At 37.2% G+C, this 27,513-nt stretch overlaps 1 protein-coding gene across 10 annotated transcripts in view; it reads left to right on the forward strand.

Moving 5' to 3' along the window:
• Positions 1–27,513, forward strand: part of ENPP2 (ectonucleotide pyrophosphatase/phosphodiesterase 2) — a 161,929-nt gene that overhangs the window by 96,392 nt on the left and 38,024 nt on the right. For 5 of the 10 annotated variants that reach the window (XM_060195679.1, XM_060195674.1, XM_007526230.3 and 2 more), the window contains exons 10-18: positions 5,146–5,211; positions 5,780–5,852; positions 13,008–13,116; positions 16,941–17,066; positions 21,328–21,359; positions 22,028–22,155; positions 25,735–25,822; positions 25,984–26,071; positions 27,154–27,338. In XM_060195679.1, the coding sequence (XP_060051662.1) occupies positions 5,146–5,211; positions 5,780–5,852; positions 13,008–13,116; positions 16,941–17,066; positions 21,328–21,359; positions 22,028–22,155; positions 25,735–25,822; positions 25,984–26,071; positions 27,154–27,338 (895 nt within the window). Of the gene's footprint in view, positions 1–5,145; positions 5,212–5,779; positions 5,853–11,034; positions 11,191–13,007; positions 13,117–16,940; positions 17,067–21,327; positions 21,360–22,027; positions 22,156–25,734; positions 25,823–25,983; positions 26,072–27,153; positions 27,339–27,513 lie in introns of all 10 variants that reach the window. The other 5 variants (XM_060195684.1, XM_016189616.2, XM_060195691.1 and 2 more) reach the window with 2 other exon arrangements.

A 27,513-nucleotide genomic window follows, 5' to 3' on the forward strand; every position in this document is an offset into this window, starting at 1 on the left:
AAGACCCTGGCTCCCCACATTCAGGGGAGTTGCTCCATGAGTGGTGAAGCAGGTATGTCCAGTTATTTTTATATGTATGCAAATGTGTTAAGCATAATAAACTTTTTTTTAATTTAAGAAAGGAGACATTAACAAAAGAAAGGAGGCTTACAACTCCACAGAATTCCCACCACCCAATCTCCATATCCCATCCCCTCCCCTGATAGCTTTCCTATTCTCTATCCCTCTGGGAGTATGGACCCAGGGTCATTGTGGGTTGCAGAAGGTAGAAGGTCTGGCTTCTGTAATTGCTTCCCCACTGAACATGGGCGTTGACTGGTGATCCATACTCCCAGTCTGCCTCTCTCTTTCCCTAGTAGGGTGGGTCTCTGGGGAAGCGGAGCTCTAGGACACATTGGTGGAGTTGTCAGTCCAGGGAAGTCTGGTCGCCATCATGCTGGCATCTGGAACCTGGTGGCTGAAAAGAGAGTTAACATATAAAGCAAAACAAATTGTTGAGCAATCATGGACCTAAAGGCTGGAATAGTGCAGATGAAGTGTTGGGGGGGTACTCACTGCAGACTCTTGTGTACGTCTGCTTTCAGGTATATATTTTGCCCTGGTTTATGGACAAGTGTGAACATATGCTCTATCTCAGGGGACCTAGACTGGAATGGAATTATAGAATACTATGAAAGGAAAGGTCTCACCCCAATGATGAAGCTGAAGGGTTGTAATTCCACACCTGAAGTCTGTGGAAACAGTCTGCAGTGAAGCATGTTGGTGTGGCACTCATTGCGTTGATTAGGTTGTGATCGGCAGATGCAGCATTATTTGATATGAATTGAGAGAAGCATGCAGGAAAGTGGGCCCCACCCTAAGGTTCTAGGACTGGGGGAAATATAGGCTCTATAGTGGAAATGTGAGATTTCTGTTGTCTTAGGGTTCAAGAAGACAATGGATAGTTATTGTTATCATCACATTATTTGGTGATTGGGTTAACTTTGAAAAGTCCTTTTGTTAGGGTTTGCTATATAATACCCAGCATCTTGTATATAACTGTGCTACCAGTTGCTTCTGTTCTACCTGGTCTAGACTTTTGAGAGAGTCAGCATATCAAAGAGTCAGCCTATGTATTAAAAAGACTCAGTCTGTGTTTTAAAAAAGTTTGAGACATACGATCAATTTTTCCCCTCTCAAGCATAATAAACTTTTAATAGTTACTTAATGAAAAAGTGGGTCATTTCTGTCCAGCTTGTGGATCTACTATATCATAATCAAAGCTAACATTTTTTAAAATTCCTTTTGTAGCTTGACACTTTAGTGTGCCAGCACTGAAGTAAGTGCTTTCTTTTTTTTAATTTTAATTTATTTATAAAAAGGAAACAGGATAAGAGGGGTACAATTCCACACAATTCCCACCACCAGAACTCTATCTTGTCCCCTCCCCCAATAGCTTTCCTATTCTTTAACCCTCTGGGAGTATGGACCCAAGGTCATTGTGGGATGCAGAAGGTGAAAGGTCTGGCTTCTGTAATTGCTTCCCTGCTGAACATGGGCATTTAGAGGTCAATCCATACTCCCAGCTGCCTCTCTCTTTCCCTGGTGGGATGGGGTTCTGGGGAATTGTAGCTCCAGGACACATTGGTGGGGTTATCTGTCCAGGGACAGACATTATCTTTTAGTTCTCACTGCAATCTTGTAGTAGGTATCATCATTATCTTCATTTAAAGAGGCACCAAAAGGTTAAGTAACTTACCAAATACTTATTAACACACACTCAACTCTGGCTTAAAACCTGAGCCTTTTGGCCACAGAATTCATGCTTTGAGTGCCTGTGCCCTTTTCATCAAGCATGTCACCCAGTGAAGGCACTTCAGTGTGGGTATTCTGAACCTGACACTAATTCTATCAATTCTTGTTTTCCACTAACATCAACTGAGTCCACCAGAGTTCACTTCTGGGATTTAATGCCAACTAACTAAAATAAACTTTTAAGTAGGCAGTGAAATAAGGTGAAATGAAAAGGAAACCAAATTGCCTTTTCTTTTAAGTTAGGAAAGACTTCAAAATATATAATTATTTTGTTCTGATACAGGGGATTTCTAAAGTAATTAAGTGATTAACTTGGCTTTCCTATGCTTGTTTTGGATTCAATTATAGGATGTAATAAACAGGGTCACATTGATTCAGTAGCATTGGAATTTTCTGACCTAGCTAGGACTTAGTTTATGGTGAACCCAATTTTTCATATTAGTAGGATAACTCTAGATACTGACGGGTCAGAATATTGACATATCCCTGTTATAAGAATTTGGAGCTGTTGGAGGTGGGGAGTAGAAATTGGGTGAGGGCCTGCTTAATGAGAATATCTGCCAATTTACTCTCTTAATGTGTTCTTAAAGATTTTTTTCCTAGTTCTCTCTTATTAAAAAGTAAAAGTTGAAATGGCTCACCTAATATCTTATTAGTTTATTTTTCTTCTTAACCGGAACACTGCTCTGTTCTTGTTTATGGTACTGTGAGAGATTGAACCAGAGATTTTAGAACCTCAGGCTTGAAATTCATTTGGCATAGCCATTATGCTATCTCCTGTACATAAAGTGCTTTTGTTTGTTTGTTCATTTGTTTTGATTTTTTAGACATAGACAGAAAGACATGGAAGAGAGCACAGGTTTCAACTTGAGTCATGCAAGGCAAGGCAGTTCATCATGATACAGTTTTTATAGTTTACTTTTTAGGTTCTCAGCAAAACTGAACATGTTGTACATAGAGTTATTTTCCATATCTTCTAGCCTCCACACATGCAGAGCCTCCTCTGATTATCAAAGCCCTCCATATCCACAGTGCATTTGTTATAACTGGTGGACCTACATCAGCCCATCATTACTACTCAGAGTCCATAGTTTACATAAGGTTCACTATTACCAGAATAATTTTCACTAGGTGCAATTAAACTCAGGCTTTAGTTTAAACTCATGATAAACATACTTTAAGTATCTAGTCTTGGAGTGGGGAGCAGAAAAGTGTGTTTGTACCTTCTTGAGAAAGATAAAGTGAATTCTACCAAAAGGCCATCATTCAGGTTTTTTGCATCTTTATGTAACTCAGTCAGGGATACAATACTGTCATGTTAACTGCGTGTGCTTAAAACCAGTGCCAGATTTACATTGTTTATATTTCAACAGAGGAAAGAGACCATCACAAAAGCCATTGTAGATGAGGAGTATACCATTTTTGCCAGTCTCGCAATTATATGTACCTATTCTTGATAGATTTGTGTAGAGTTAGAAGAAAAGAATTATAGAATACCTTTCCAAGCCCTTTATTTTATTAAAAAAAGAGTTTAATTTCCAGATTAAGTAATATTTTTAAAATCAGATAGCTATTTAGGCATAGAACAATGACTATAATTATTAATGAAATGTTTAGCACTGTACAAACTCTGCACATCCTGTCTCATTTCATCCTACAACCAAATTGTACACTGTGCTTCACTGTTTTTATTTTACTAATGAGTAAACTGAGTATGAGAGAGATAAGAGACCTAGTAGTCAAGAGAAGTCATATTATCAGAAAGAAGTAGATTGATGCTATAATCCTTTTTTTTTTTATCTATAAAAAAGAAACATTGACAAAACCATAGGATAAGAGGGTACAACTCCACACAGTTCCCACCACCAGATCTCCATATCCCATCCCCTCCCCTGATAGCTTTCCTATTTTTTAACCCTCTGGGAGTATGGATCCAAGGTCATTGTGGGATGCAGAAGGTGGAAGGTCTGGCTTCTGTAATTGCTTCCCTGCTGAACATGGGCATTGACAGGTTGATCCATACACCCAGTGTCTCTCTCTTTTGCTAGTAGGGTGGGGCTCTGGGGAAGCGGAGCTCCAGGACACATTGGTGGGGTTGTCTGTCCAGGAAAGTCTGGCCACATCCTGCTAGCATCTGGAACCTGGTGGCTGAAAAGAGAGTTAACATACAAAGCCAGACAAATTGTTCAACAGTCATGTACCTAAAGGCTGGAATAGTGCAGATGAAGAGCTGGGGGGGGGGGGGTTTCCTCCATCTTGTAGATAGCTAGTAGGCATATTTTAGTCATATTCCAAAGGACCTGTGGCTATACTAGGTTTTTTTTTTTTTTTTGCCTGAGCCTGAAATCTGATATGCAGATATGGATCCAAGTTATTGTCTGTGGAGATGATGTCATGGCTGGAAAAGGAACAGAAAGCTGGATCAGGGAAGAGAGTAGCTCCCTAATATGGGAAAGGGGTATAAATATTGTTGACTGTAAACCCCATAGAATTGATTTGGTTTGTGACCCATATTCAGCTTAGGAGCCTATGTGACCTCTGCATCCCTCTAGATCTGAGCTCACATTATGTGGTCATGAGTAGGAACATTTCAAATTCCAAACTACCCCAATATCGACCCATCTTCCTCAGGTGTAGCATAGAGTATGTTGTCCATCCTCCCTTTGGAGGATGGAACATTCTCTATCATTATTGATCCAAATTGAGGGCAAGGTCCTATGGGGGGGGCCCACAAAGGGGTCTATTTTGTTGTTCCTGATAGAGATGACCAGTAACACTGGAGAGGGATTTATTTGAAGTCTATGCCCATCATGTCTGTTTGGGAATCTCAGGACTCCCCAAATAGGGCCCCAACTGATGGGGTGGCCTGGTACTGACTAAAGAGTCATCATTAAAGTGTGCCAGTCTCTTGCCCTTATTCAACTTTTGCAGTCCTTGCTTTGATAAGATTAGCTTTGGAGTGAGTGAGAGAACTGTAATATGAAATAGGTGAGGAGGGTATCTAAGATGCTATAATTCTGGGTACCTCTATGGTCATAGGTAATGTTTTTTATTTATCAATAACAGTATTTATGTCTAGGACCCTGTCTGCCTAGAGTAGAATCTCTGATCACCAAGGCAAGTTTTTCATTTCATTATGAATCACAGTTTCCGTACTAGTCTCCTGTGAGGTTGAACAATGTAATAATTTGCAAATGGAAGTTTGAACACTAGTTCAAAAGAGAACCTTCCACTATAACGAAGTAAAAATAGATGGTGGTGCATAGAAGAGCACTTGGCCTAGGTGCAAAAGTAAGCTGAAATGTGTGGAAAAGCAACCTCACCTCATGCTATGTTTGCTATTCCTTACAGGGTCATCCCTCACGAGCGGAGAATATTAACTATCCTGCAGTGGCTCAGCCTACCGGATCATGAAAGGTATTTGATTTCTTTTTTGCTTCTTTTTTTCAGTGCATATCCATCTTAGGGTAGATTTGAGTGAGAAACTGGAAGACTGGGAGGACTCTAAAATAGAAGCAAAGCCAAGCTTTGATATTAAAAGTTTAAAAAAATATTTATTTACTTATTTACTCCCTTTTGTTGCTCTTGCTATTTTATTGTTGTAGTTATTGATGTTGCCGTTGTTGGATAGGACAGAGAGAAATGGAGAGAGGAGGGGAATACAGAGAGGGGGAGAGAAAGATAGATACCTGCAGACCTGCTTCACTGCTTGTGAAAGGACTCCTCTACAGGTGGGGAGCCAGGGACTTGAACCAGGATCCTTATGGCAATCCTTGCATTTCATACCACGTGCACTTAACCTGCTGCGCTGCCACCCAACTCCCATTTTTAAAAGTTTTATGTTTTTTTTTTTTTTTTTTTAGTCTTAAGTCCTAAGAAGGATGAATTTATTTGACTGGAGAAAGTTTTGAAATGTTGTGTTGGGATATTTTACATTCTTGTGTGGTTTGGGGGAAATATTCTAATTCTTTTAATTTTCCTGTAGGCCTTCTGTCTATGCCTTTTATTCGGAACAACCTGATTTATCTGGACATAAATATGGACCTTTTGGCCCTGAGGTTAGTAACTTCTCATCTGCCCAAAGAGAACCTGAGTCCCTGGCCTGCCTGATCTGCTGTCCTTATTTCAGGATTTGTACAAGATCACTTGGTGTGTTTGTATATGCAGTTAAAACAAATGCACTGTGGATGTGGAGGGTTTTGATAATCAGAGGAGGCTCTGCATGTGTGGAGGTTAGAAGATATGGAAAATAACTCTATGTACAACATGTTCAATTTTGCTGAGAACCTAAAAAGTCAAAGAATTACAGGACTTAAATTGCTTTTAGAAATAGAAGCATGCTGAGAGTCGGGCAGTAGCGCAGCAGGTTAAGTGCACGTGGCGCAAAGCACAAGGACCTGCGTAAGGATCCCGGTTCGAGCCCCTGGCTCCCCACCTGCAGGGGAGTTGCTTCACAAGCGGTAAAGCAGGTGTGCAGGTGTCTGTTTTTCTTTCCCCCTCTCTGTCTTCCCCTCCTCTCTCCATTTCTCTCTGTCTTATCCACAGCAACAACATCAATCATAACTACAACAATAAAACAACAAGGGCAACAAAAGGGAATAAATAAGAAATGTTTTTTTAAAAATAAAATTCTCCCCCAATTTTTTTTTCAGAAAAAGAAGCATCCCTCTTTGTCTCATAGGAATTTTATTCTAGGTTGATTTGACAATCAAATATATCTTAAAGTTGGTGTTTATGGATGAGTTATATGCCAGGCTACCAGACATATTAGTCATAAAGTGAAGGACCAGGAAAAGCTAGCATTTGCCATCACTGAAATGGGATTGGAAAGGCACCTGGAGATTAAGCCTATAAACAGTGCAGTGTACTGAATTTCAGCTTCCTTAAAATGATTGTGCTGTTTATAGATGGTAGATTAGCTAAGGAGAGTTAATAGACTTAGCAGATACAATCAACCTAGTATATGCTTTAAGCACTGAGCATTTTCTTATTTGATACATTTTGACATAGGTATGCCAAATCATCAGTATGACCAAGAATACGAATATGCTCCCATCCAATGAGAAATAAATTCCTAATTAATAGATATATACTGTTGAATGAATCTGTCTAGTATAGCAGTGTGGTGTCCTTTTGTCAGACATTCGAGAACTCTATTAGAAGACAGTCTGGTATATTGAGTATAACTTCAAATTGAAGAGGTGGGAATGGGAAGGTGATGTTTTATTATGTTCCTCTCTCGTCTAGAGGTGAATATCCTTCTAGTGTTTCACCATATAAAATTTAGATAGGGGTATGAGAAGGTGGTGTACTGGGTTAAGTGCACATAGTGCAAAATGCAAGGGCCCACACAAGGATCCTGGTTAGAGCCCCTGGCTCCCCACCTGCCGGGGGGATGCTTCACAAGCGATGAAGCAGGTCTGCAGGTGTCTTTCTCTTCCTTTTATATCTCCCTTCCTCTCTCAATCTCTCTCTGTCCTATCCAACAACAAACAACAACAAAATTGAAAAATTGGCCACCAGGAGCAGTGGATTCCTATTGCAGGCACCGAGCCCCATCAATAACCCTAGAGGCAAAATAAATAAATAAATAAATAAAATTTAGATATATGGTGAAATTTGTAAATATAACTGTAAATCTGTTTTCTGCCTCTCTTACTAGGTGAGGTCTCCATTATAAGGCTTGGTATTGGAGGGGACATTATTTTTAAAACTCTGTTGTGGAAACTACCTCCTATTCTCTAATAGCTTGTAACAACTCTGTTGACTATGATTAAGCTCATCATATTAATCATAAGAACAAGTAGGACATACAAATAAGCATGCCTTGGCATTTTCTTAAAATTAATTAAATCTAAGCAAAAACAATAAATGAACACTTAGGAACGACAACTATTTCTGAATACTTTAACATTAATTCAGTGGCTATTTTTGAAATCACTGAAAAAGCTACATGAAACCTATGCAAGGTTTGCCTTCAGTAATTGAAGTCATAAGTCGGATGCTCTTTTTTCCAGTTCCTTTGATCTTTAAGCAGCATTGTGTGATTATGCAATACAAATGATAGAATGTGATAAACATCTGCATACATGAAACACAAATCTTTTTCTTGCCAATGCAAGCATGATTTTTTTCTTCTTTAAGATGACTTTCTTTGAGATTAATTTAAAATGAACAAAAGGAACCACATTTTATTAAATGTTTAAGTAAAAAAAACCCTAAGAAGTTCCATGTGCCTTTCTAAGGTCTAATAATGCTTGAATAATATATTCTCCCAAAAGACTGTGGCACAGGCAAAACAAGGGCTGATATAGCCATTCTTTTAAAAGTAAGAGACTTTTTAAAGAGGCTTGAGGCTACTTGAGCTGCTTGACTGGTAAGTGAATTTAGGAAACAACCTTATAACTTCTGACTTCCCAGCCTAGACTCTTCCCAAGGAACTGTTGAACTCTTCTGCAGTTCAGCAGACGAAGTTGTCAGTTAATAACTTTGTTTAAATCATACAAAACAGTTTCTTTAGGTCAAAAGTTGACTTTTGACAACACTGACAAAGGATAATTTATAATTTTTATTTATTTTAAAATTATATGACTTAACAATAAATGTTCTTTACCACTATCTTTTCTGGACTTCTAGTGTGTGTAGTTCACTTGTGATTACATACTTGAATGGTGTATGTGTAAAAATAAAGCAAAAGGTCTTTTAAAATTATTAATTTATGATAAATTAAGTATACTAGAATGCTTTAATTTTTTGTGCAGATGGATCTATGATTGCAGTTGCTCATAAATATGCAATTTTTCCCTATAGTATTTTGTATTAAGAGTTGTAAGTATTTGTGTTATGTTGATTTTAGTATTATTACTTCTTGTAGTTGAGATAGTCTCATACAATTACTCATACAGTTTTTGAATAAATATCTTGAAATGTATCTTTAATTTTGAAAACCTGCTAACTTGGTCACTTTCTTCTGAGAAGTCAAGGGATTGTTTTGGATTTCAGCTGTTTTTCATTTGGCTCGAGGCATCTTATTTTTACTGTAGGAAAATTTTTTTAAAAAGATTATATTTTTAGAATATGAAACCCAAGCAACTCAGCAAAACCTGTTTTCTATTGTTTATATTCATGTACTAGTTTATCACATATGTGCATTTGTACATGAAACATACTAGCTGGAATATTTTTAAGTCAATAGTATGCTGTCTCTATGTATGAGAAAAAAGCTTTTGTTTGAAGACTCATTGAAATGATTCAATCTAGCAAAACATTGCGTGCTGCATACAACACAGTTGAAGTTTGTGCTTTATTTGCTTACTATTTGAGTATTATTTTTTCAGGATGCTTCTCAAAAAGACTATTAAATAAGATGACCAGATATTGAGCTAGTAATTTCAGGAAATGGTTTCATACTCCTGGTTTCATAGTGTAATGGTGAATAATAGAAATATGCTTGCTTTGGATTATTGACGCCATCTTCTCTTTGAGCATCTATGCTTTCTCTGTGACCCTTGTTCGGCTGCTTTTCCAGGCCTAGAGGCAGAGCTTTGGCTGGCTAGTTACTACCTTCAGATGGCAAAGTACTCTGAAAAGCAGGAAAATTTGCTCCTCTACATCCCATCCTCTTAATAACCTCAGGCTATATCTTCTAAATTGAGACTAAAGTATGGCTTGTCAGTGAGAACTTAGCTTTTATATACCTCTAACATTTGAAAAAGAACATACATGCGATATAATCACTGGATGAAAACTTGTTTTGGCTAAATCCTACCTCTCTTGCTGCTCCTCTAACCCATTGCAATTGGTAGTACTTACCTTTGGAGTCTTTGGAATGTTGAGGTCTCTTGCAAATGGCCCAGTGTCTGAATGGCGGATTTGAGCTCAAGCTGGATGTATTCAGTGACCATGAAATGGCAAACCTTCCCCCCCCCCCCTTTCTTTTGCTTCTATTTTCATGGAGAATTATCTAAAACTAGAAACATTTAAAAGACCAAACCAAACTAGTGTCTGTGGAGCTGTGTCTTTTAACTGCTGTGCTGTAGAGAGAGAGAGAGAGTGGAGGATGTACACATGGAAGTGCCTTTGCAGTTGCTTGCTCTGGAAACAGTGAAACCAAACCGCATGGCAAATGGCCTCTTTTTTTTTTTTTGGAAACACTAACATTATCCCTTTTCTTGCCCCTTCTTGCATCTGAATGATTTCCAAACAGTCTACCCTGAGAAAAATTAACTAGGTAGACAGCTGTGTTTGCTGCTTTGATTCACCTTTGCACCATCATCAAATCAGGGGCCTCTTATCTTCCAGGATTTGAAAGCCCCAAAAGGTTTATTTCCTGACTTAGCTTATGCAACAATCTTAACGGCTTCTAAGTTTTCAAAATAGGAAGTATAGTACTGCCACTGCAGCCACAAAAGGGTTTCTGATAGAAAGAGTACAAGTAGACTCTTGATTGGTATACCAAGAGGATGACTTTTAAAAATTTTATCTAATTTTCCAAATTATATTGTTAAAAGTCCTGATTTGTGGAAGTACACTTATGACCAAGGAAGTATTATTATTATCGTTATAGTTTTAGTGATTTTTTTTTTTTTTTAAATCAGAGCATTGCTCAGCTTTGGCTTGTGCTGGCTAGTGCAGGGGATTGAACCTAGGACTTTAGAGCCTCAGGCATGACAATCTCTCTGCATAACCATTATTCTGTTTCCTTTGGTTTGTTTATTATTTATGTTTCTTTCATCCTTGGTCTAAAATTTTTCCCCCTAATTCTTGCAATGAAGGTGACAGCTGCTTTGATAAATCTAAACAGATACCTGTCAGACTCTGAAATGGAACCACCTATCTAAATCTCATTAGCATTTTAAAATTACTCATTGTCATCTTGAAAATTTTAAGGTTTTTCTTTTTTAGCTATTATTTTATTAATGGAGAGATATTCACAACCAGCAGCTGTCTGATCTGTCCCTACTGCAGAAGTTATGAAATGCAGAACTCTGACACCTTCTGGTGTATTCATGAGTAGGCTGCATGGTAGATATCCTTAAATTAAATACTTATTCTCAGTGAAGATGCTGTAACAACAGCATTAAGATTGATTTTTGTAGTCTTTTATCATCCTCATACCATTTTTTTAAAAAACATGTAAGAGCCTTAATATTTTTAAGACTCTACTGCTGTTAGATGGCAAAGTCTGACCTAGAGGGACAGACGACTTCTGAGTCCAGACATCTCTATCCGTCAGTACAGGAGAGTAGTTATGGCTCATCTCTTAATCCGGCTAAGAGACCTAAGAGGAAGGTTACCCCTAAAAGGAGACAGGAAAGACCAGTTGCTCCTCCAAAGAAAAGAAGAAGAAAATTACATAGGATGGATCATTATGCCGCGGAAACTCGTCAGGACAAAGTAAGTTTATCCATTGTTCCAAAGCTCTGTATCGGGCAGGTCCAAGTTGAAGGTTTCCTTCAGTGGCTTTATTGGAAAAATCAGCAGAATAAGCTTCAGAAAAACTCTGGTGTATCATTTGTTGGCTTTGTGTCCAGAAATTTCTGAGAGTTGGTAGTTAACACTGGTGTGAATTCTTCTGGACATTTTTGCAAGACAGAAATAAAAAGCTTCTTTCTTTCAAATTTGTTATACTAAAACTTTTAGACTTGGAGTGAAATGTTGATTTTTTGCTTGTACTTATTTGTAGATTTAATCAGATTTGTAACCTTGGTTGTTGAGAATAACCTGGTAAGATTAATTATGAGAATTTCAGACAGTATAGAGCAGATCTTCATAGAGAATTAGCTTAGGTTAGTGGTCTGTATCATTTCAGTTAAGAAAAGATTTTCAGTGGTAAACAAGGGATAGCTCAGAGAGAGGAAAAAAAAAAAAACAATGAGTAGAATTGTGTGTGCTTTCTTGGTGACATGAGTGATATCCACTCTTTAGTACATTCATAGTGTAATAAATTGTTGTTAGTTATTTTTCAATATCTTCAGGTACTTCTAGGCCTTTATTTTATTTACACTTGTTTGAATCAATCAGTAAGAAGTGAGGAATTTTTAGCTTGCCTTTTGAGTAAAGAAAAAGATCATTGCTAAGGGTTGACATTATCATGTTTTTTCTTTGCTTTGTTTTTTGTTTAGGCAAAGGTCTTAAAGAAGGTCATAATTTCCTTAGAAGTCAATGCCTCCCACTTCCACATCTGTTAGTTCCATCACACTATTCTGTACATATTTCTGTGAATACTTGTGACTTACTCCTTGGGATAGCATTTGAAATAATTACTCCCATCTTGAGAAAAAAATACACTTTCACCTAATTTCATCAATAATATCTTATAAGGAAAGGTCTTTGATCTTGAGAAGGTGTTAATAAAATATAATAATATCTTTTAGAGTTGAAGACAATATATCTCTATTTTTCTTCCTTATCTCTTTTGTCTTGGTTTTATATGGGTGACTATAGCTGACATCTAAAGTTCTATCAAGTGTTTGAAATGTTTCTTAAAGTATTTTCATTGCATAGTTACAGATAGAGTAAAAGGGAAGTCTCTAGTATATTATGGTCTTTCATGTTATTAGAGACCTCCATTTGATGTAAGAAAATGAGAGGCAGATTATAGTTGTTAGTCTTGGGAGGTATTTAGAGAGCTAAAATTTTGTTTTTGTTTGCCCAAATGAATCTTCTGAAGCAAGCTCAGTGGTTAACTCAAAATCAGTTTGAGAAGCACTGAATTGAGAAGCAATAGTCAATTTCTTAGAAGATGCTCTTCTATTAAAATGTTGTTGCTCTGGTGGAATATTACCACTTCGTCTCAGATGTTCAGCTGTCCTCTTCTTACCGTGGCCAAAGTTTAGTATTTCACTTTGGAAACATGTGGTTCAAACTTTCTAGCTGACTTTCTGCACACTCTCAAAATTATTTAATTTAAAGAACATTGTTATATTTTGTGAATGTCATTTTATCTTTAAAAATAAATTGTGCTTAATAGCTCTAAATATTTTTATATCAAAGAATCTTGAAAGGGATTGGAAGAGGAGAGATTTCATGATCTTAAAAGAATACAAAAAAAGTGCTCAGACCATATTTCCACTAAGAATAGCAGCAAATACCCCTGGACAAAGCTCTGCATCTTGGCCTAAAATTTTCCTTCCAGAATGTTCTAAGGGTAGAAGATCTATGAGAAACTGAAAAAAAAAATCCTACAGAGGCTGATTTGTTTCTTTTTCCAGATGACGAATCCTCTGAGGGAAATTGACAAAACAGTGGGACAGCTAATGGATGGACTGAAACAATTAAAGTTACATCGCTGTGTAAATGTCATCTTTGTTGGAGATCATGGTATGGTTTTTATTTTATTTTTTATTAATGATTTCAGAACAACTGACAAGATTGTGGGGGTAGTAGGCGTACAATTCCATACAATTCAATTCCCACCACCAAAGTTCCATACCAACACTACCCACCCCCATTAGATGTTTCCCTGTTCTTTATCCCACTGAGAGTATGAACCAAAGATCTTTTTAAAATTTTTCTTATATTTTATTTTTTTACTTTCCCTTTTGTTGCCCTTGTTGTTTTTTATTGTTGTTGTAGTTATTAATGATGTCATCATTGTTAGATAGGACAGAGAGAAGTGGAGACAGGAGGGGAAGATAGAGAGGGGGAGAGAAATATAGACACCTGCAGACCTGCTTCACCACTTGTGAAGTGACCCCTCCCCCTGCAGGTGGGGAGCTGGAGGCTTGAACCAGGATCCTTACTGTCGGTCCATGTGCTTCGCACCATGTGTGCTTAACCCATTGCGCTACCGCCTGACTCCCTAACCAAAGATCTTTATGGGGTGCAGAAGGTGGAAGGTCTGGCTTCTGTAATATGGGCATTGACAGGTTGATCCATAACCCGGGCCCATTCTATATTTCCCTAGTGGGGGGAAGGCTCTGGGGAGGTAGGGTTCCAGGACATACCTCCAGCCTGTCTCTATCTTTCCCTGGTGAGCTCAGGATGTCTTGGAAGTCAGGATGGAATCATAGTAGCATCTGGAACTTTGTGACTGGAAGACTATAAGGTAGAAAGCAGGACAAACTGTTTAATAAACAGAAATCATAAAGTAGGAATAGAGTAGATGAAAGTAGGAATCTCTGGGTAGAAAGAAACTAGAAAGACTATTTTAGGAAAGTTCCTAGGGGCCTATGTCTTTTATTTATTTTTATTAGAGATTCAATATTGATTTACAAAATTACATGTCAAAAAGGATATAATTCTACACCATTACTACCACCAGAGTTCTGAATTCCAAGTCCCTCCATTGCAAACCATCTTGGTTCTCCCAAGGTTGCAGACATGGGTTAACTGTCATCTCTACAACTATTTGTCTACATCTGTACATAATTTCTCCCCTTTTTCTTCCAGATCCAATCCTCTCTGCCCTTTCAAACCACACACAAACCTATTACTACATTCAAATATATCTCCCCTTTACATCCTCTCTCTGAGACCTGATGAAGCTGGGGTTCAGAGCCCTCTTATGCTTGTCCTTCTATCACTTCTCTCCCACTGGGAGTATGGCTCAAAGTTATTTTTTGGATGCAGAAAGTAGGAGTTCTGGCTTCTGTAATTGCTTCTCCATTGGATTTGGGCACTGGAAGTTCAATCCATATTCCCAGCCTGTTTTTACAAGAGAATATCTTTTCTTTAACAAATGGCAGTCTCATGAGTTTTCATAGTTTAAGAAGCAATGAAGAGGAAGGTTTTTTAAAAATAATTATTTATTAAATGGAAATATCGACAAGACTATAGGATAAGGGTATATTTCCACACAGTGCCCACCCCTAGAACTCTATATCCAATCCCTGCCTTTGATAGCTTCTTTATTCTTTATCCCTCTAGGAGTATGGACTTAGGATCACTATGGGGTGCAGAATGTGGAAGGTCAGGCTTCTGTAATCACTTCCCCACTGAACATGGGCATTGACAGGTCGATCCATACTCCCAGCCTGTCTCTCTCTTTCCCTAATAGGGTGGGTCTCTGGGGAGGTGGGGCTCCAGGTCATTGGTGGGGTCATCTGCCCAGCGATGTCAGGTTGGCATCATGATGGCATCTGGAACTTGGTGGCTGAAAAAGAATTAACATATAGAGCAGAACAAATTGTTGACTAGTCATCAATTGAAAGACAAGAATATTGCTGATGAAGTTTGGGGGAGGAGAGTTTTTATGATATATAGCTTTTTACTTTATCTCCTTCAACTTGAGAAAATTACCAGACATTTCCCTTGTTAGAGTGAGGTATCCACTAAGAACCAACACAAGAACAAAATAACTTTTGGTACTTTTTGGTGTTTAGTCACCAGAGTGACTAAAGGGCTTCTCAATGGGCGTGACCAGCAATTGTAGAGAAAGGGATCTATCAGAGGGTTAGGACCACATTATCTATGGGGGAATCCAAGGATTCCCTGTCTATAACTCCAAGTATTTGGGTGACCTGATAGTGGCAAGTCTCTTGCCCTTACCCAACTATTGTAGTTGCTTCTTTACCTGATAAGCTTAGACTGTCTCACAGTTGTTCAAGCATTGAGTGTCCTTTGTTGAATTTAAATCAATATTAGATTTATGGGATCTGGCCTCAAGTTAGGCAGGAAATAGACCTAGGATTTTAATGGGGTCTTAGTTAGCCTCAAGTTTTTCTGCATTTATTTGTTTGATGATTCTAACAAAGTTTTTCATAGGGACAATAATTGTTATTTATTTGATAAATAGTTTTTGCCTTCTTCCTAAAACTTTATATGTTTAAAGGTAAGGTATATAATACTTGTACTGTGTTGGTGTACAATTTTCTCTCTACATTCCAATTTTTTAAAAAAGGTCTTCCCAAAGATGATAATTTGGGTTTTATTACTGTTAATCTGGTATTTATTTGTTCAAATATATTCTTAGGGCATCCTTTACAAAAATCACTTACCCCCCCCAACACACACCCTTAGAAAAGGTTTATATATTAGACTGTGTCGTGCAATATATGAAACTTGCATAGTTTCTCATTATCTCATAAATTCCTAAATGACAGTATAGGTCTCTACTAACCATGGTGTATGAGTCTAAGATTTGAGTTTGTCTTTGTTTTTAAGCATTGATCAAGAACACATCCTTGATGGGAGATAGGAAACAAAAATTTATGGTTAAATTTTTTCCTACCTACACTTTTTTTTGTGTGTGTTCTAGTTGCTAGTTTTCAGTTTTGACTGAGTACATTGTTTATGACTTGTGTTTAGTGCTAGTTTTTTAGTTTGGGTGGTCATTTGGGATGATATTTTTCTTTCTCATCTCCTCTTGCCAGTATTGTTTCGTCAGTAACATCCAAGGCCACCAGTGGAGACACAGTAAAGGCTGATGATTATGTATTCAAGTTGGAGAAACAAAGAGGGAGAGTGGAAAATCACATTATGTAAAAGAAGACACAATTTTATATTTCAGTTATTTACATAACTAACAGCTTGGAAACATTTGCAACAATCTCAGACCTTCTAACAACAGATAGTTTTTAAAATTATGACTACATTTTCTAAGAGTAGTAGTTAATTTTTGCTCTTTTTTTTGCTGTTGTTGTGATGATGCATTTCTAATTTTCTAGTGCTACAAGATCATACAACTAAATAAAAGTACAGTGAAAAGGAAAGAAGCACTGAAAAAACTAAAATTGAGAAGTATATATATAAAAAGAAAGATTCTTGTGTAGTTGCTTAAAACTAATAAGGGTGGAGTCACTAGTGCTTGTGGAATAGACTTTCATGCCTGAAGCCCTGGAGGTCCCAGGTTTTTTTTTTTCACTACCTATAATTAAAAGAAAATTTTATTTATAAAAAGGAAACATTGACAAAACCATAGGATAAGAGGGGTACAACTTCTTACAATTCCCACCACCAGACTTCCAAATTCCATCCCCTCCCCTGATAGCTTTCCTATTCTTTAATCCTCTGAGAGTATGGGCCCAAGATCTTTCAGGTTTAATCCCCAGCACCATTAGTCAGAGTTGAGCAGTACTCTGTTAAAAATAAATATATAAAAATAATATAACTAAGCTTATGACTGAATGCTACCTTAAGTGCTTGTGTTAAAAAATTTTTAATTTTAAGGTTGTTTGAAAATACCTTCTCTTTCCTCCCCATAGGAATGGAAGATGTCACATGTGATAGAACAGAGTTTTTGAGCAATTACCTGACTAATGTGGATGATATTATTTTAGTGCCTGGAACTCTTGGAAGAATTCGATCTAAATTTAGCAATAATGCTAAATGTAAGTGAATTCTTCAAGTGCTAAATTGTTAGAATGATAATAATAGTGAAGTGGTTAAAACCTTGTTTTTCTAAAGCTGGAATAGTTGAGTAAAAATTCTAGATCTATAACTTCTTAGCTGGGTGATCATGAGTAAATCAGCTAAGTGTCTACTCTCACTTTTATTAATCTAGCTGATAAATGGGAATGACAAAAAACAGCAATGGGTAATTTATGAAATTGTTGCAATGATTAATTTAGACATGTCACTTAGACTGGTTCTTAACATATGTTTGAGTTACACAAATATTTACTCTTGTTTTTATTATGTGAAAATGTACATGACCATGATCTTTTATTTACAAGAGAAGAACTTGTCAACAAGAGATTCATACTTAGTCTGATGCTAATGGTAGACCGTCCATGAGAATTTTGTTAGAATATTTTGGTCCTGATAGTTCCTTGGAGAACTGTTAAAGGGAGCTTTTCACTTTTGTAAAAGTGATGGGCAGAGCCAGAGGGAGAACCTTTAAGACTTGGGAAGTAGAAGCTGTCTTGAAAGATTAGAAATTAAAATGAATAATCTTATCACTTTTATTTAACACACTCAGGCTATATGAATTTCGACTTATGACTGAGATGTTTTAAGTTAGCATTTGAGAAGTCTGTAGTTTTTTTTTCAACAAAAATTTTAAAATATTTTTATTAGTGATTTGCAAATTATAAGATAATAGGGATATAATTCCACAGTATTCCACCACAGAGTTCTGTATTCCCATCCCCATCCAGAGTTTGAGAGATGGATGTCAAACTTTTAACTAGGAACCATTCTGTGCATTGGCAGATGAACGTACCAGGTCAGCCCACAGCAGAAGTCTGTAGTTTTATTGGACGTATGCGATAACTGGGGTAAAATCCTTTTAGAGTTTTTAGCTATGGGAATAAGAAGTCATTGACACCAAGTGCAGAATTTTTGAAAATTAAGGTTTTTCCCAAACTATTTTCCTGAGGAATGGGAACTGTTCCAAGGTCAGCCCCAGGCAACATTGTGAAATAAAATGTTGATGTCTTGGTCTTTTTCATGCCCTTTATGTCTTCTGTCCTCCCTTCTACTCTGCTCATCCCTCTTCTGGTCAGAGATGATAGGCAAGTGTCTATATTGCCCCTTGATTTAGTATGTGTATTTTTGAGAATTAGGCAAGAAAGTGTGTTCTTGAAAGGTTCAGACATAAATATATTGGAAGTTGTTATGAGGAGAAGAAAATCCTTCCCGGGGATCAGTACAGTAACTAACACTAATTGTATTGTACTTTATAAATCACTTCCTTTTCTTTTTAAAAATAATATATTTATTCATTTCTTAAGTGAGAGACACAGTGAGAAAGATACAGATAGAGAGACCAGAGGATTGATTAGCTTTGGTTTAGAGTGGTTCTGGGAAATTGAACTTGGAAACTCAGAGTCTCAGATATTAAGTCTTTTGCATAACCACTGTCCTGTCTCCCCAGCTCACAAAGTACTTTATATATGTGATTTTACTTTATGAAAGATGTAAGAGTGGTATGTTTCTTTCACAAAATAAAATAACATATATAAACGTACTTTGTGTGCTTCAAATTTCATCTCTGCAGGTGCACAGTGACTTTGGGCAATTTCTTAAATTCTATATGCCTTAGTTTTCCTTATCTAAAAAGTAAGAATTATTGATAAAATTAAATGAGACATTCTATGTATAGCTTAGGTTATCACATAGACAAAGTTATGTGAATGCTAGCTACGATGATGTTTTTGACCACATCACTTTTTCAGCTGGGTATATAACACTCTTATTAATTCCTTCAGATAGCTGTTTATAATAAATATTGTTTCCTACTCATTCACAAACACACACACACACACACAGAGAGAGAGAGAGAGAGAGAGAGAGAGACTGTAGAAATGAGTGATAAAAAAGAGGTAAAGTGACTGGCTCACAGATTGATAATTAGTCACAGCTGAGATTAGAAATTAGATTTTCTTAATGTCTTAATGTTTTGTTAATGTCTCCTTTCTTAAATAAAAAAAAAAGAAATTAGATTTTCTCCCAAAAGTTGGGGGTCAGAGACTTTTGTAGACACCTGTCATGGCGAGATATGAAATTTTACCTGTGACAACAAGTGTACTGTAAACCATTAAACTCCCAATGACATGATTAAAAAATAGTAATAAAAATCAGATTTTATGATTCTTTATCACTGTTCTCATGTTCTTTTCCCCTCACACAATGTGAGTAATGCTAACATGAGCACAATGATACTTCAGAATTGGATGGTTGAAATGTGGGCATAGACTTTTGTTGTTTCCTATCAGTTCTCAGAGATTTATCTGAGCACAAGATCCCCCCCCATGCTCTTTATTTTCCTTGTTATTAAAAAAAAAAGAGTGTATTCTGTTTTGTTCCTTTGTGAACTGTGGTTTGAGAAGCTATAGAAGCAAGAATAGATAGCATAATGGCTATGCAAAGGAGCTCTTATGCCTGAGGCTCCAAAGTGCTAGGGTGGTGGGACAAAGCATGCCTGACTCAAGTCAGATTTCTAAGGTCCTAGTATGCAAGTCTCCTGCCCCCTGGCCTTCCAAGTGTCCATTGACCTCATGAGGATTCTAATAGCATCTATCTCCTAGATTTGTTGTGAATGACCAGAGAAACTGTATATGGTGTAGATACAACTTAGGATAACACTAAGTACTGCCACTATTACTTTTTGTTCCCTCCCTTCTCATTCTACCTCTCACCACTTAACTTTTGACACAGTTGGGAAAATCCTTGTAGTTTAAGTTATTCTCATTGTTAGTCTCATGAGTTAGGCATGTATTTAAAAGGAGGGGTGCGGAGGAGACAGCACAATGGTTATGTAAAAAGACTCTTCTACCTGAAGCTCTGAAGTCCCAGGTTCAATCCCCTACACCACCATAAACAAATAAAAATAAATAAATAAAAATAAAAATAAATTTTTACTTTAAAAATAAAACCCCTTATAGCCCTCTTTCCATTAAAAATGGAACTAAAATTTAACCCCAAGTATAATGGGACCAATATGTTAGCTTCAGATTTCATAGTTTCAATGTTAAGACTCTGAAAACTTTCTCTAGCAGGTGTGCATTTATTTTGTTAAGCAAACTTATTATGAGTTTCCAGTAAGCTTGAACAAATATGCATGTATATTAATAAATTTATTTTGAATGCTTAATATGCACCAGATCCAGGACAGTAGGAAACTATATAGACTTGACCTGTTCCATTGGCACTTCTATTCCAGGGGAGGCTGTACCATGACATTTGGTATCTCTTCTGAACACTGCTTTCCTTTCCTGCTGATTCCATAATGACATACTAAACCAGAGTCTTTTGAAAACAAAACAAAACAAAACACAATCCAACCAACCTACAATCTCCTATTTCTCTCTACAGCTCCCCCCGCCAAGGGACCCTTTAGATAATGTATTCCTGCCTACAGTTTATACACAACCATAATTTTCATAGCTTAGTTTTTTAGTTATTTTAGGGTATTGACTAAAATACCCTTTACTTCCTGATGGAGGACTTAAAGGAAGTGTGTGTATGTGTGTATGTGTGTATGTGTGTGCGTGTGCGTGTGTGAGAGAGAAAGAGAGAGAGAGCGCAGCTACCTGTATAATTATACCCATGATATTGCTGAGGAAAGAAAACTTTTAGAAATGGACTAGAAGATTCATACTAAAGTAAACAATAACTTGTTTAAAGATCTTAAGACGATAGGAAGTTACATCCAAAGCCCTTACTGCCTAATGTAGTTCCTAATGTTAATTTTCAAATAAACTAAATCCAAGTTCCCAAGGGACCATTTTGAAGGAATGAAAAAAATATTTTACAAGATTGTAAGATTGTACAAGATTGTAAGACTCCACACCACATCACACCCACCACCAACATTCTGTATCCCCCACTCTGCCACCTTATTTGGAAGAATTTAAATACTTAATTTATCTGGTATTCTGAAAGAAGGAAGTCCCTTCCAGAAGAGAAAACATGAATTTAGGGGGGAAATTTACCATAGTGATTGGTCTACCTAGTTGTCTGTTTTGTCATTTACTTAAATATTAAATCCCCCCCCACACACACACGGCATATTTTCAAATTGAAACACTAAAGCGATAACCCTCTGGGAGAAGGGGAGGGGAAGAATTGAGTCTCGATGCAAAACTGAGCTGTCTCGGGGACTCTTGTTATCTCTTTTGAAATCTTTCTCCTTTTCTCTTTCAACAGATGACCCTAAAACCATTATTGCTAATCTCACAGTAAGTATTAAAAGTCACCAGGTCTCTCTGTTGTTGGAGGGGCTCCCACGTGCTCACCTCTGAGTTCACCTCCTTGGTGGGGCAGGAGGAATATTTTTCTCACTGCCCTGCCATCCTGTCTATTTGTTTCCTTAAGAGATTTCAAAACTTCTGGCCTGTGGACAGCTGCAGGCTCCCTAATGGTCTTGGCAACAACACAAACTGAGAATATTTGATCTTTCCATTAGAACTGAAAGCTGTTCATTCACGATTAAACAAATTCTTATCCTCTCTCAACCAGACCTGCCCACCACCCTGCTCTGTCAGTCCCTCCATGCAGCAGACCTTAAAGCATAGGTTTAAAAATGTCTCCCTCCCATCTACTCCTTCTACCTCTGTCACATTAACTCGAAGCAGCTGGAGAATACCTTAAAGATTGAGTTGCTCTCAGTGATGGCCTCATATACCAGGAATGTAGCTTTAAAAATCCCAGACTCCCCTCTGATAAACTTCCATATCATCTCCAAAATTATCTAATCTCCTTTGAGCCCATTCGTTTTCTGTTAGTACTATTTGATAAGGGCATAACTAACTCTATTCAATAAACCAATCTTTCTCTGACTTAAAATTGCTTTCAACTTTTAAGAAAGAGAATAGGATATTCTCTAAAAGTCCCATTTCCATTTCAGTGTAAAAAACCAGATCAGCACTTTAAGCCGTACATGAAACAACACCTTCCCAAACGTTTGCACTATGCCAACAACAGGAGAATTGAGGACATTCATTTATTGGTGGACCGCAGATGGCATGTTGCAAGGTAATCTTGGGGGTTGGTTGTCCCTTTTTCTCAACTTTATTACTTCTTCTTTGACAACTAGTATGCTGTAAGGCCCTTAGTCATCACTAAAAATAAATCTCTGTTGGAAATCTCAGTGTTTCCAAAGACTTTTGTATGCAAGTAAAACAATTAGTACTGAGATAATACATCTAGATGTGATAGGTCTCAGCATCTAAGTGTCTCTGTGTAATTTCTCGATTCATCTTCCTGTGTCTCTCTCATTTTTAGAATTTACATTCTAGTCTCTATACTTATTATTTTGGTGAGTCAAAAGTAAGATTGGGACATTACCTTACTACACAGGACTGATTTAGTTTCAGTTGATGAAACTTAACTTATAGCAACACTTAGAGAGGAGCTCAGAAAATGTTAGTCTTAAATCCTCTGTTACTCTGGCATGTTTTAAATTGCTTAAATAGTTCAGACGTTCATCTTCTTTGAAGCTATGAAAGGCTAACCAGTATTGAATAGGTTGTCCCTTGCTTTTGAGTATGATATAGAATGTGTTTGGAAACTGTATGCATTTCCATTAATTAATCACTACAAGTATATGTGTTTTCACATAAACCTGGAAGCAGCCTTTTTTTTTTACTCACCTTTGCACTGACTTTTCTTCTCCTTCTTCTCCTCCTTCTCTTTTTTAAAAAATATTTTATTTATTTTATTTTAAAGAGAGAGATAGTATGTTACTGAGAGAAAGACCAGAGCCCTGCTCAGTTCTGGCTTACGATGTTGTTGGGGGTTGAACCTGGGACCTTAGAGCCTCAAGCATAAAACCTATTGTATCATCACCAACACCATCTCTCTTCCTCCTTTTCCTTTTCCCCTCCAGAGCACTATTTAACTCTGGCTTATGGTGGTGCTGGGAATTGCGCCTGAGAGCTCAGAACTTCAGACATCACTTGTATCACTGTTAGACTATCTTGCTAGATCTCTGACTTTCTCCTTAATAAGTATGATTTATCAGTCAGTAGTAATACTTGAGCAACTACAGTTTGAACAGCTACAATAACTAGATACTAAATTAGTTTGCATGAGTGAGATGATAACAAGAAAACTTTGCTTTGTAGGAATTTATATCAGTGTAAACATACTAGAAGATGATCTGGGGGGTAGTAGAGAGGGTAAGATATACCTAGTACAACTTCTGGCATCAGATGGGCTACAGTGATGCTCTCCCTGGCTCTCTCTTCTTTTTCTCACTAATAATTGAATAAGTAGGTTGAAACCATATTGGAAGAGCCTTGTGACAATTACATACATAACTATATTTACTGTAACTCATTATCTTACTTCAATACTCACAATTTTATTGTTTTAAATAGGATTGTACATAATACCAAGGTGACTTGACAGAAAAAAATATAGTGCATTTGATAGATTTTTTTAAAATGGAATACTTGGGAATTTAGTAGAAGTTAATAGAAAGATGATGAAAGTTGAGCAAATCAGAATAAATCCAGCTATTTTAATTGGTAATATATCTTTTTAATTTGACTTTGTCATTGTTACTGCTGTATGCACGTACCTTTTTTTTAAATTGGGGGATTAATGGTTTACAGTCGACAGTAAAATACAATAGTTTGTATAACATTTCCACATAACAATATAACTGCCATTAGGTCTTCTGCCGTCATGTTGATGGCAGGACTTGAACCCTCCCACCCACTCACCCCAGAGTCTTTTACTTTGGTGTAGTACATCAACTCTAGTACAAGTTTTGCTTAGTGATTTCCCTTCTGATCTTGTTTTTCAACTTCTGCCCATGACTGAGATCATCCTATATTCATCCTTCTGTTCCTTACTTACCTCACTTAACATGATCCCTTTAAAGTCCATCCAAGATGGGGTGGAAAAGGTGAAATTACCATTTTTAATAGGTGAATAGTATTCTATTGTGTATATAGACCACAACATACTTAGCTACTCATCTGTTGTTGGTCACCTGGGTTGCTTCCAGGTTTTGACCATTACAAATTATGCTGCTATGCAATTTGTACTACTTAGCTGTTAAAAATGGTGATTTCACCATTTTCAGGCCATCTTGGATGGAACTTGAAGAAATCATGTTAAGTGAAATAAGTCAGAAACAGAAAGATGAATATGGGATGATCTCATTCATAGGCAGAAGTTTAAAAACAAGATCAGAAGAGAAAACACAAGTAGAACCTGAACTGGAGTTGGTGTATTGCACCAAAATACAGGACTGGGGGTGGTGGTGGTGGTGGTGGTGAAAAGAGTACAGGTCCTGGAAAAGGATGACAGAGGACCTAGTGGGGGTTATATTGTTATGTGGAAAACTGAGAAATGTTATGCATGTACAAACTATCATATTCACTGTCAAATGTAAAACATTAATCCCCTAATAAAGGGGAAAAAATTGTGCTACTATGAACATAGGTATACACAAATCCTTTTGGATGGGTATGTGTGGTTCCTTAGGATATATCCCCAAGAGAGGAGTTACAGGGCCATAGGGTAGGTCCATTTCTAGCCTTCTGAGAGTTTTCCAGACTGCTCTTCACAGGGACCAATTTACATTTTTACCAGTAGTGTATGCACTTATCTAATTATTCCTAGCTGAAAATACTTCTTCCAAAGAACAAGGGGCCAGATGTTTAATTTCTTTTTTTTTTCATGTCTTTTATATCTATATAATATAGCCTTAGGAAATAGTCATATTAGCAGATATGAACACATTTTGGATAATGCTTCATGATATTTAATAAGAGGTTTCTTCCTGTTACAATAAGAAAGGCCATAGTTTTGATGTGGAAGAATAAGTATTTCCATTATCTGTTTCTAAATATATCCTTTAATAGAGGCTGGGTTTTTACAAGAAGAGTTTGGCATGTCACTGTTATATCTGTTAAGCTCACCACTCAGTTCAACTCTATTTTTTTTTGTATTTTATTTTTATTATTCATTGGATAGAGACAGAGATAAATTGAGAGGGGAGGAGGATATGGAGAGGGAGAGAGACAGAGAGACACCTGCAACCCTGCTCCACCACTTGTGAAGCTGTGCCCCCACAGGTGAGGCCTGGGGGCTCGAGCCTGGGTCCTTACACACTGTAACATGTACACTCGAGCTCGTGTGCCACTGCCTGGCCCCACAACTCTCTATTTGTATTCCAGTGGTCCATAAATTTGTATGCAGATATTTTAAAGACTATGGGTATTCATTCACAGATCCGTCACATATTTAAGTGTCTACTACATGTTTGGAATTGAACCTAGTGGCGGTTATATCTAATTGAACCACAGAAACTTGTCTCCAGATGGAGACTCTTAAAATCTCAGATCTAGGAAAATGCAAAGTCAGACTGAAAGATTACCTGTTACTAGTATTGTCTCAGAACAAGAATTAAGCATAGGTAGTGCACGATGACTTCTGACTAGAGGTTTCCATTTGACAAAGCAAAGGTATGTGGGGGAAATGAATAGCACCTGGATTTACTTTCTTTTACTCACCATAGGAACAATGGCATTAAAAGAGAGAAAAATATACTTTTTATCATGAGAAATCCTGACTAATCATAAAATTATTTCAATGTAGGAAACCTTTGGATATTTATAAGAAAATACCAGGGAAATGTGTTTTACAAGGAGACCATGGCTTTGATAACAAGGTTAACAGCATGCAGGTATGACTACAGAACTGTGAATTGAAAACAAATGAACTTGTGATTCATGGAAAGCATAAGTAATTGGTGATATGAATGAAATTGTACAGCATTCACAGAGGAAGGGGTTCTACTGGGTGTTAACATTATATAAATGTTTTGCTTCTTCTCTTTTCTTGAAGACTGTTTTTGTAGGTTATGGCCCAACATTCAAATACAAGACTAAAGTGCCTCCATTTGAAAACATTGAACTTTACAATGTTATGTGTGGTGAGTCACTTATTTAATCAATACCACTGGAACGATCTTGGGGTTAATGTATGAATTTTCTGTGTCAAGGAAAGAAATGAGGAATTTTTTTTTTCTGGGACCACCTCATCTTTCCATTAAAAAATGTTGTAACTAGCCTCTTGGTTCAAAGGAAAGGGTCTCATCCTCTTCTAAGACCTCTTTGTCTTTCTTCAAGTTGAAAGTTGACTAATGGGGAGTTTTCATAGTGTTGCTGTTGGCAGCCTCTGACTGGTCCAACATAGCATTACAGTTTGAGACCAGTGGTCAGAGACCTGGTGAAGCAAGAGTTCCACACAGAACTTTCTCCTACCTCCATCTCTCCTGCTGCAGACCAGTGAAAATTTTGCCAGCTTGCATCATAGCCAACCATTTATGTGCTCCTAATTATTTTTCTTCCTTGAGCTTCTAGTTGCTGAATGAGGACAACTTTTCCTATTTAGTAAGGGAGTGCCAGTTTGGTGGTTAGAAGGGGAGTCTGAAAGTCGGGTCTCCTGGGTTCTTTTCCCATATTGGCTGCAGGCTCTCCCCTTCCTGCCTCTCAGCTTAGGCAAGTCACTGTATGCCTATTTGGCAACTATTCACAGCCTGTTCAGTTCATAGTGACACGTCAAGGCACTAGGCCAAAACCTTCTCTTGTCTTGTTGCATCCATTAAGGACATTAGAGGACAGATCTGAAGTTATGTATTGATTATAAAGTTGATTTTTAAAGTTGGAATAAAAAGTGCTCTATCAGAAAGGTAATGTCACTAATATCAATATCCTTTGGGTTGTCTCTATCACAGATGTAAGTGATAGTAAATAAGGCCCTATTCCTATACTCTTTCTTTATGGGACTGTCTCTATCATTAAACAGTCAATGGGACTGTTCCAGAAAGTTGTATCAAGACATAGTCAGACTAGAATAATTTGGGATATAAAAAGGAGTTTCTATCTAAATTTAGTTTTATCTCATTCTTATGTTCAGACTTTTTATATCCTTGAAGACTGAATAGCTTTGATTCTCATCATTCTTATCACAGATATTTACAAATTATTCATATTCTTTGTTTTCTCTCACCAGATCTTCTGGGATTGAAGCCAGCTCCTAATAATGGGACCCATGGAAGTTTGAATCATCTTCTGCGTACCAACACCTTTCGGCCAGCTATGCCAGAGGAAGTTACTAGGCCGAATTACCCAGGGATTATGTATCTCCAGTCTGATTTTGACCTGGGCTGCTCCTGTGATGATAAGGTAGAGCTGAAGGTAGAAAAAATCTTTGTGTTTCTCATGGAGGAATCTGTTGAGTATAGAACAATGCTCTTCAATAGATCACTCTATGTCGATGTCCATGATAGATATCTGTGTTGTCCAAAATGTCAGCCACTGGTCAGATATGACTTTCGAGTAGTTGGGACTAAAATTTTAATTTTAGTTAATT

This window comes from Erinaceus europaeus, chromosome 1 (assembly GCF_950295315.1).
Source record: "Erinaceus europaeus chromosome 1, mEriEur2.1, whole genome shotgun sequence".
Lineage (NCBI taxonomy): Eukaryota > Metazoa > Chordata > Mammalia > Eulipotyphla > Erinaceidae > Erinaceus > Erinaceus europaeus.